The sequence below is a fragment of the Protobothrops mucrosquamatus genome, unplaced genomic scaffold (assembly GCF_001527695.2).
Source record: "Protobothrops mucrosquamatus isolate PMUCROS unplaced genomic scaffold, P.Mucros_1.0 scaffold7441, whole genome shotgun sequence".
In the NCBI taxonomy this organism is placed as follows: domain Eukaryota; kingdom Metazoa; phylum Chordata; class Lepidosauria; order Squamata; family Viperidae; genus Protobothrops; species Protobothrops mucrosquamatus.
In genome coordinates this window covers 7,444-17,922 of record NW_015393242.1, presented here as the reverse complement: position 1 = coordinate 17,922, position 10,479 = coordinate 7,444, and the positions used below count along the sequence as shown (strand labels likewise).

At 40.6% G+C, this 10,479-nt stretch overlaps 1 protein-coding gene across 1 annotated transcript in view; it reads right to left on the bottom strand.

Annotated features, from left to right (window-relative positions):
• Positions 1-1,467: 1,467 nt before the first annotated feature.
• CHORDC1 (cysteine and histidine rich domain containing 1) overlaps positions 1,468-10,479 on the bottom strand; it is a gene marked incomplete at its 5' end in the record, with an annotated part of 13,703 nt that continues 4,691 nt past the window's right edge. Inside the window, 5 exons of the mRNA XM_015829874.1 lie at positions 1,468-1,689; positions 3,650-3,712; positions 5,355-5,474; positions 7,740-7,845; positions 7,979-8,049. Of these exons, the coding sequence (XP_015685360.1) occupies positions 1,537-1,689; positions 3,650-3,712; positions 5,355-5,474; positions 7,740-7,845; positions 7,979-8,049 (513 nt within the window). The remainder of the gene's footprint in view (positions 1,690-3,649; positions 3,713-5,354; positions 5,475-7,739; positions 7,846-7,978; positions 8,050-10,479) is intronic.

Here is a 10,479-nt window from a genome sequence, read left to right as displayed (position 1 = left end):
CCTAGAATTCCTGAGCCAGCCATACTGAGGGAAAAGGGAGAGGTTTCCAAGCTGAGCCATGCTCAGGAATTCTGGGAATTGAAGTCCACGAGTCATAAAAGAGCCAAGGTTGACTACCCCTGTTCTAGAGCAAGGTCCCCAACCTTCCCTGCTCTGTGGACCAGCGGCGGCGAGGTAGGGAGAGGGGATTGGTTTCGCGCGTGCACACGCCACTTGCACCAAGGCAGCTTCGCACGGGCACACTCGCCTGCCACTTGCGGGCCCAGTTCCCAACAGGCCATGGCCTGGCACCAGGCTGCAGACTTGGGGCGCCTATTCTAGAGTCATCTTTTCCTAGAGAATGAAAGGCTGCTTTATTCTCCTCCAAAAACTGTCAGATTAAAACTTTTTCTTTTAAAAAAAATAGAAGTATTATAAATACAAGTAACCATACTTTAAAAAAAAAGTCCCCTCCTTCTTCGTGCAGTCGCTTAGGATTTGAGTGTTGCCAATGAGTCGTTCTGCTTTCATTGGTAGTTTTGCCATCTTCAAGTATATAAAAAGTTCAGTAACTTATTCTGCAACACAATTTGGAATTTATACAAAGATCCTAGCTTTGCACGAAGCTGACCATTTTCTACTTGTTGCAGGAATTTCAGCTCCCCCCCAGCTTCCCCTACTCCCATTAAAAATCACACTTCTGGCAAAAGGTAGCAAACTGAGAGTCTCAGTATATACCAAGATGTCTTATTTGCTTTACCACAAAGGAGATGGAAATATGGATCAGAAAAGCATAGCTGCCAAAATCAGATGTGCAAATATGGACATTTTGTATACGCCCTTTCCTCTATGGCGGAGGGCAAAGCAAACGAAACAGCGCCCGATGACCCAAAACTTCCAGTGCCTGCTTTTTGTCTTGGAAAGCCTTGGCTTTCTGAATAAGTGCACAGAGGTAGCTCAGCAGCTCACTGACAATATATTTCCTGAATTCCAAAGAATTAAAAAAAGAGAGAGAATTACCAGCTTCTTTGCACGGACAACTCTAAAACCATCAGATTTTTCTCTGCCATTCTACTTCTGCGTTGAACGACATGAAAAAAGGTGATACAGAAACGCAGCAATAACAACCCTCTGCGCTCTCTCCTTGCTACAGACTGAGAAACAAGAATCTTGCAAGCATCCAGCTACCAAATGAAAATTTGACTTGGGTTCTCAATATATAAGAGGCTGCTTCCTGGAAAGATGCTAGGGCTGATTAGTTTCTAGACGCTGTTTAGTTCTGGCCAATTAGGACACACACTCCCTTTATAAGGATGACAGAGAAAATTCTGAGGTTTGCAAGGTTTCTACAAGCATCAGCCATAGCTGAGCAAAATAAGGAGTTGGTACAACAAAACCAGTGGTTTGCCCTACTGCTTAAAAAGCCATGCACTACACTTGAGCTGGAATGAATTTTTTTTTTTTAAAAAAAAAGTGGGCTGCCTATAAAATCAATCTGGGTTTAAACGCCAAGTCACCATTTCACCAGGCACAGTAGCCAGACTCTTTTTTCAGATTTCAAGCTTGTCCCACCATGTTTTGAGGCTCTTTGGGTTGCAATTTGGATGCTGGGAGTTCCAAGCCTGCCCATAACATGGGCTCAGCTTTCCTCATGGTGAGCTCAATCTTTGTAGCGGTCATATTTACGTAGCTTCTTTTCACATCAATCACCTGGAAGAGGAAAATAGCGGATTCAGCTCAAGCAGTAAACTGGGTGGCTTATGGGCCCCCTTAAATGCGATATGTTCAGTGGGCAATTATAGTATCAGTACATGATAGTCATTATTAATAATAATAATAATAATAATAATAATAATAAATAATATTAATAATAATAATAATAATAATAATAATAATAATAATAATAATAATAATAATAATAATAATAATAATAATAATAATAATAGTAATAAAGTTGGAAGGGACCTTGGAGGTCATCGACTCCAACCCCCTGCTCAGGTAGGAAACCCTACACCATTTCGGACAAATGGCTGTCCAGTCTCTTCTTAAAAACTTCCAGTGTTGGAACATTCACCGCTTCTGGAGGCAGGTTGTTCCATTGGTTAATTGTTCTAACTGTCAGGAAGTTTCTCCTTAGTTCTAGGTTGCTTCTCTCCTTGGTTAGTTTCCATCCATTGCTTCTTGTCCTGCCTTCAGGCACTTTGGAGAATAGCTTGACTCCCTCTTCTTTGTGGCAGCCCCTGAGATCTTGGAACACTGCTATCATGTCCCCCCTCGTCCTTCTCTTCGTTAAACTAGACATACCCAATTCCAGCAGCCGTTCCTTATATGCTTTGGCCTCCAGTCCTCTAATCATCTTTGTTGCTCTTCTCTGTTCTCTTTCTAGAGTCTCAACATCTTTTTTACATTGTGGTGACCAAAACTGGATGCAGTATTCCAAGTGTGGCCTTACCAAGGCATTGTAAAGTGGTATTAACACTTCACGTGATCTTGATTCTATCCCTCTGTTAATGCAGCCCAGCACTGTGTTGGTCTTTTTGGCAACTGCAGCACACGGCTGGCTCCTATTTAAGTGATTGTCCACTAGGACTCCAAGGTCCCTCTCACAGTTACTACTATTGAGCAAGGTACCCCCTATACTATACCTGTACATTTGGTTTTTCTTGCCTAAATGTAGAACCTTACTTTTTTCACCATTGAATTTCATTTTGTTAGCTAGCTATAACTTCAAAAAGAAGCTTCTTAGTTCAAGTTCCTCAAATCTGGGGGGGGGGGGAAATCCAGCTTGTACACATGACTCAATATTACCTTTGAAATAATTGTGCATAAAATGAACACAGGCAGTCCTCGACTTACAGCCTAGTGACCGAAGCTACAATGGCACTGAAAAAAGTGACTTAGGACCATTTTTTTCACACTTATGACCACTGCAGCATCCCCATGGTCACGTGATCAAAATTCAGACTCTTGGCAACTGACTCCTATTTATGACGGTTACAGAGTCCTGGGGTCACATGATCACCTTTTGCGGCCTTCAGACAAGGAAAAGCCAATGGGGGAAGCCAGATTCACTTAACAACGGTGTTACTAACGTAAACAACTGCAGTGATTCACTGAACAACTGTGGCAAGAAAGGCCGTAAAATGCAGCAAAATTAACAACGGTTTCACTTAGCAACAGAAATGTTGGGCTCAACTGTGGTCATTAAGTCGAGGACTATCTGTTCTTGGCAAACGAAGAGGGTAATTGGAAATTTTGCTCCCAAAATATAAAAACAGGAGACTGGTAACAGCAGTTTTGAATGCTTATCTATATTTCTGAGATCAATAAGCAGTTACGTATACAATCTACCCTAAATGTCACCGTTTTATATCAAGAGAGTCAAAGGACACCGTGCTAGGTTTTTAACTCATTTTCTAACAGGTTGTGCTTGTGAGGAATGAAAAACTGATTCACCGGTGCCATACGGAATTTTTCAAATCACCCTTTTAATAATGACTTACGTGCATAGAATCCATTCATCAACCACCTACCACAACAGTCAACCAGACTTTGGCATTTGCCTATTTCTTAAAACTCAATCACACCCCGTTAGGAAAGTCTGACAACAGAATCCATAAAAAAGGCTTCAAGAGAAACTTGAAAATTTGTAGCAGAATTATGTACTTACACCCCATAAATTCAGATTCTGACTGAACACCTTATCGCCTTCAAACACAATGTGGATATTTACCTGCAAAAGAAAGGAAGGTTTATGCAATAAAATAGAAATGCATGTTTACTCACATTTATCCAACCAGGTCTATTATTACTACTTGGAAATAACCCTTCCCTTTAAATATATGAAAGCAGTGTTTCTCAGCCTTGACCAGTTTCTCAGCCTTTTCCCAGAATTTCCCAGCCAGTTGAAGTCCGCCCATCTTCAACTGGCCAAGGTTGAGAAACACTGTATGAAAGAAAAACAGAATTTTCAATTCTTCAACCACTCTTTACAAAACTTCATTTCTAGATTATCCTGCTGCCATTCTCTGAACTTGTTCCCATTTCTCTGAGTCCTTCTTAAAGCATGGTGCCCCAAACTTGATACCACCTCAGATAATCAAATAAAACATAGTGAAACAGAATGATTAATCCCACAGTTGGGAAATTGTGTATCGACTGATGCCTTGTAAAATTGCATCTGTCTTTTTCGCACCACTGGCTCATATCCAATTTGCCAATCGCCCCGATCTCTTTTTCACAACTGCCATCATTAATCCAGTATTTGCCACCTTGTTCCCATGTGCTAAATTTCTAAGAATGCTGTATTTGCTTCTATTATATTACATTGCTATTTTCAGCCCATCCCTCTAACTTGATTTTTTTTTTGTCCTCTGAATATTAATTACGCCACCCGATGTTATGCCCTCTACAAATTTGATAAGGGATCCCTCTATGTTCTCATCCAATGAAAATGTTAAAAATTACAAGCTCCAGTTCTGGACTATGTGTCAACTCACTTAAGACCTGTCTACAATTTGATGAAGAGCTGCTGGTGATTACTCTTTGAGCCAATTGTGTATCCATTATATTATTATGTCCTCCATCCAACAGGTAATTAGCTTTTAAATCAGCCTCAAATAAAAAAAAACTATAAAGAACTAAGACCACCTCTATATGTTTATCTCTGTGTGCATATACTTTATTGTAACTAATTTAATAGACATAGTTTATTGTCAGGTTGCTCTATGGAAGATGTCTCACACAACCCCTGCATTCTAATGCAGTATGATCTCCTGAAATCTGTAACTGTTTTTTGATGGTAAAACCTAACTCATTACAATGGTAATAAGAACATCATTGGATGACCTGAAGTACCAGGTTAGGGGCAATTCATCATGGGGAAACTCTATGTACACTGAGAGTCAATACTGATTTGATGGTATGTAATCATACTATGTAATCATCCTATGGTGCTGGAGAAGACTCCTGCGAGTCCCCTGGACTGCAAGGCGATCAAACCGGTCAGTCCTAGAGGAGATCAACCCTGACCGCTCTTTAGAAGGACAGATCCTGAAGTTGAACCTCAAGTACTTGGGCCACCTAATGAGAAGGAAGGACTCACTGGAGAAGGGCCTAATGCTGGGAAAGATTGAGGGCAATAGAAGAAGGGGACGACAGAGAATGCGGTGGCTGGATGGAGTCACTGAAGCAGTAGGCGTGAGCTTAAATTGACTCCAGAAGATGGTAGAGGACAGGAAGGCCTGGAGGAATGTTGTCCATGGGGTCACGATGGATCGGACACGACTTCGCAACTAACAATAACAATCAATGAATCAATCAACCAAAAGTCTGCGCATGTACATCAGCCCTACCAAAGCAAAAGAATAACTTACTAATGTCCTGTTTGCCTCTACTCGGCTAAGTTCAGGAATGGAATTCTTCGCGTAGATTGAAATTGTCACTTCACGTCCAGTTTGATGCCAATCGTGTCTACAGGGGACCACCTTCTTCCCCTTAAAGTTGAGCAGACAAACATGGTTAATTTTCCATTAAAAAAAAAAAACCCTGCTATCTATTTTTCCATTGGAATGAAGATTGCCACTGTCAGGAACAGAAGCTTTCCCTAAAAACTAGTATGGGAACATTTATGCAAAAGGAAGATTATCCCCAGTTGGCAGGACCTGTGTCTTTAAAAGGAATATGTACTTTTTCCACCCCACCAAATAGGACAAGGCACAGAAATACATTTTTTCATTTATGTTTTCCTAAGGTAATGAAAGGTAGGCCCAAACCTCCTAGAACTTCATAAGTCCCCACTGCTTTGTCTCCTATCCACTTGCACAATCTACTCCAGCAAGTTCATTGCAAAAGAGACTCTTAACAGTACTGTCATAAAAAAAAATACAGGTAGTCCTCAATTTACAGCCATTTATTTAGTGATCATTTGAAGTTACAGCAGCACTGATAAAAGTACTTACAACTGGTCCTCATGTTTATAACTGTTGCAGCAGACCTGCGGTCACGTAATCAACATTTGGGTGATTGGCCACTGACATGTATTTATAATGGTTGCATATGTCCCGAGGTCCAGAGATCATCATTTGCAACCTTCCCAGATGGCTTCTGACAAACAAGTGGAATTTGTTTAACAATGTGATGTTCACTTAACAACTGCAATGATTCACTTAACAACTATTGCAAAAAGATTGTTAAATTGGATGGGACTAGCTTAACAAAAGAAGTTACGGTCGCAGTTATTGGTCACTAAGTCAAGGACTACTTGTAAAAAGGCTGCTCCACAAATAAAATATATTTCTTCAACAAATATCAATATTTGCGCCCAGGAACTTTATCATGCTCTACCATGCATCAAACCTTAATTATATGGATTCCTTTGATTTTTCTATAGGAGGCCAGATAGTGGTTAGAATGCAATATTGCAGGCAAGCTCTGCCCACAGCCAGCAGTTCGATCCCGTTGACTCAGCCTTCCATCCTTCCAAGGTCAGTAAAATGAGGACCCAGATTGTTGGGGACAATATGCTGACTCTCTAAACTGCTTAGAGAGGGCTGTAAAGCACTATGTGGTATATAAGTCTAGGTGCTACTAGTATCTGCCAGCTCCAGTCATCAGAAAGCTAAACAGGAGCCATGCTGGCTCAGGAATTCTGGGAGTTGAAGTCCACGAGTCATAAAAGAGCCAAGGTTGCCTACCCCTGTCATATACCTTGCTTACTGGAGCTAGACAAGAACAATTAGCAAAGTGGTGGGAAGGGGTTTCTTTCCCATTCTAGCCATTGGTTAATCTACTGGATCAAGTGAGATGGGTAACCCAGTTTTGAGGACACCCTCCTCTCTTGTAGGAAAAAGGGAAATTACATAGAATATATTTTCTGGACAATTCTAAGGAATCTGTATAATTAAGGTTTAATGCTGCGTGGAAGATACAACATACAGTTCTACCTAAGCTTTCCTGTTCTAGGACCCATCAATGTCATTTTCGATGTATTAATTTTTGAGTTATTTATAAAAATGATAAAGATGGGGTAAAAATAAATAAATACTTTTCAAAAATGTGCTGGCAATGTGCTTCAAAAGGACAATTAGAGCTAAACCTTTGGTACAACGGCATTTTTAGAAAAAGAGATTAACCTGTGGAATAAGGCATAGAATAACCTACTACCCACTGCCAGAACAACTCAAAGAAGTATGTTTGTAAAATGTGTTGAATATATAAATCCTTCATTTTGTTCTATATAGAGGATCCTCTAAATACAGGTAGTCTTCAACTTACGACCACAATTGAAACAAACATTTCTGTTGCAAAGTGAAATATTTGTTAAGTGAATTTGTTAAGTGAATTTACGACCTTTCTTGTCATAGTTGTTCAGTGAATCAATGCAGTTGTTAAGTCAGTAACACAGTTGTGAAGTGAATCTGGCTTCCCACTGACTTTGCTTGTTAGAAGGTTGCAAAAGCTGATCACATGACCCTGGGACACTGCAACCCTCATAAATAGAAGTCAGTTGCCTAAATTTTGATCATGTGAACATGGGGATGCTGCAACAGTTGTAAGTGTGAAAAACCGGGCATAAGTCACATTTTTTCAGTGCCATTGTAACTCTGAACGGTCACTAAATGAACTGTTGTAAGCCAAGAACTACCTGTCCTGTTCAAACTATCACTTCTTTCCTGTATATGACATTTTNAAAAGCAAAGCCAAACATATTTAGATTTTTCCAATCAATCCAGTCAAACAATACAGCTGCAACTACTTACGGCATCCTTCTTAATCCATAGATGTGTTCCTGTTGTGCAGCCCTCTTGAGACAAAAAAGTATTAAAATCTGATGTTTTCCTCTTACAACAACTCCAGTACTTCATCCTATATGTTACAAAGAGCAGGGGGGAAAAAAACAAAACACTTCGTAAAATCACATAGCATTATGGCAAGGAATCCAAACATGCTGCTTGGCTATACAAATTTTTAAGAATTAATTAAGCCACACAATACCCACCCTTCGTGGAATATGGGCACACCAGCATGATAAATACACACATCTTCTGTGCTGCTTGGTCCTTCGAATGTCTAGGAAAACGTTAGCAGAAAATAATTCATTAGCCACTGAATTATAGCAGGCTGCATCCCAATATCCCAAAGGTACTTTTTCAAAGGGCAACTGGACTTTGTTTTTATAATAATAATAATAATAATAATAATAATAATAATAATAATAATAATAATAATAATAATAATAATAAAAAAAAACAAAAAAAACAACTTGATAGGTAGACAAAATGCCAAATCCAGTCTGAACATCTGGCTGACTGTGCGATGATCCATAATAATAATAATAATAATAATAATAATAATAATAATAATAATAATAATAATAATAAAGTTGGATGGGACTTTGGAGGTCATCTAGTCCAACCCCCTGCTCAGGCAGGAAACCCTATACCAGTGATGGTGAACCTTTTAGAGACCGAGTGCCCAAATTGCAACCCAAAACCCCCTTATGAATCGTCGGGTGCCAGGTGGGTGTGGCCCATTGGCTGGGTGTGGCCCATTCGGTGGGCGTGGCTGCAGTGGTAACAGCAGACTGGGTGGGACTAAAAAGTTCAATCAATCAATTCCAACTTTGCAAGATCTTTTTTTTCCCCAGGAGAAGTTGAAATTGACTGATTGATTGAACCTTTTTTTTTTTGTACACGGCGGCAGAGGCCTAAAGCGAAAAGGTTTTATAAAACCCAACTGAAGGCCTAGGACTGGGGCGACGGCGCGCGTGCTCACAGAGAGGGCTCTGAGTGCCGCTTCTGGCACCCGTGCCATAGGTTCGCCACCACTGCCCTATATACCATTTCAGACAAATGGCTGTCCAGTCTCTTCTTAAAAACTTCCAGTGTTGGAGCATTCACTGCTTCTGGAGGCAAGTTGTTCCATTGGTTAATTGTTCTAACTGTCAGGAAGTTTCTCCTTAGTTCTAGGTTGCTTCTCTCCTTGGTTAGTTTCCATCCGTTGCTTCTTGTCCTGCCTTCAGGTGCTTTGGAGAATAGCTTGACTCCCTCTTCTTTGGGGCAGCCCCTGAGATATTGGAACACTGCTATCATGTCCCCCCTCATCCTTCTCTTCATTAAACTAGACATACCCAATTCCAGCAGCCTTTCCTTATATGCTTTTTCCTTGAAGACATTTCGCTTCTCTGATTCTGATTGAATCAGAACTGAAGAAGCTTCTCGCATGAGAAGCGAAACGTCTTCAAAGGAGAAACAAAGTCCAGTTGCCTTTTGAAAAAGCACCTTTGGGACCACCGTGACCTGGAGGACTGAGAATCTCCATAGACATTCTGTATCTCAATGCTTCCCAAGCAGGAAGAAGTGATGCAGGTTCATAGCCGTTTTTATTATTTTGCAATTCCAACTGGTCATTAGCTAAGAGAGCCTTGCAATTAGCCAAGTGTCCTCCAGCTGTCTGGAGCAGAAAGAAAGGGGGGGGGAGGGAATGCTTTTCTGTGGCTCTTTTTAAGGGACGTTGGAAAAATATTTAGCTATGCAGATTTGGACCAATATTTCAATTTCAGACTTTGTTTAAAATAATAACATTGTTGGCCTGATTAAGGTGGGTTCAAAAATAAGAAAATGGGTGAAAACTCCCTTTGCTCAGAATCCAAAAATACGCACTTTTATTTTTATATATAAATATATAAATATATAAGGAAGTGGGAACAACAGCGTAACAACTCACAACAAGTGCAATGGGCGCAGCCTACGCAAGACCAGAACCGCTGTCCCATGCAACAGCAAAGAACCATGACCGGCAAAGGGGAGAAATCCCCAGCACGATTCGTACAGGAGCTAATAATGGGAGGCCGGGTGCCACACTCACAACGGGGAGGAGGGGGGTGGCCACAGGACAGGAGGCACTGGGGGACCATCCTATAGCAACGTGTACCCAGATACGTCCAAAGCGGGCAAAGAGAGCGACAACAAGAGAGGCGATGATCCCCGAGCTTACGCGTATACAGACGGATGCGAGACTATTAGAAGCAAGACGGTCAACTGGGGCGGGTAGACCGGTAACGCGTTCTATGAGCAGAGCGCAAAAACTGTCGGTCTTATAAGCAGGCTTTCGAACCGCCGGCATTCCACTCTGACGACGTCGGCAGTTAGCCGACGAAAGCTAAGTTTATCGAACAGTTGCTAGTTTATTAAACAGTTGTTTTTATTTTTATCCTGGTGTTCGACTATTTTTCTCAACATGAATGTACCCGGGATTCGCATTTTTAGTATAATTAGACTATATATATATATACACACATATTCAAAGTCAGTCAATAGACGTGAGCACCAGGGAATAAATAATTTAATAATAATAATTTAGAGATAAAAGTTCTTAAGAATATTAAAAACCTTTAAAATACATAGAAATCAATAAAAGTGCCTAGCTTTCGTCGGCATCCGCTGACATCTTCAGGGCTTAGAATGCTGGTCAATGGGAAAGTCCCTTTATAGGTTTAAT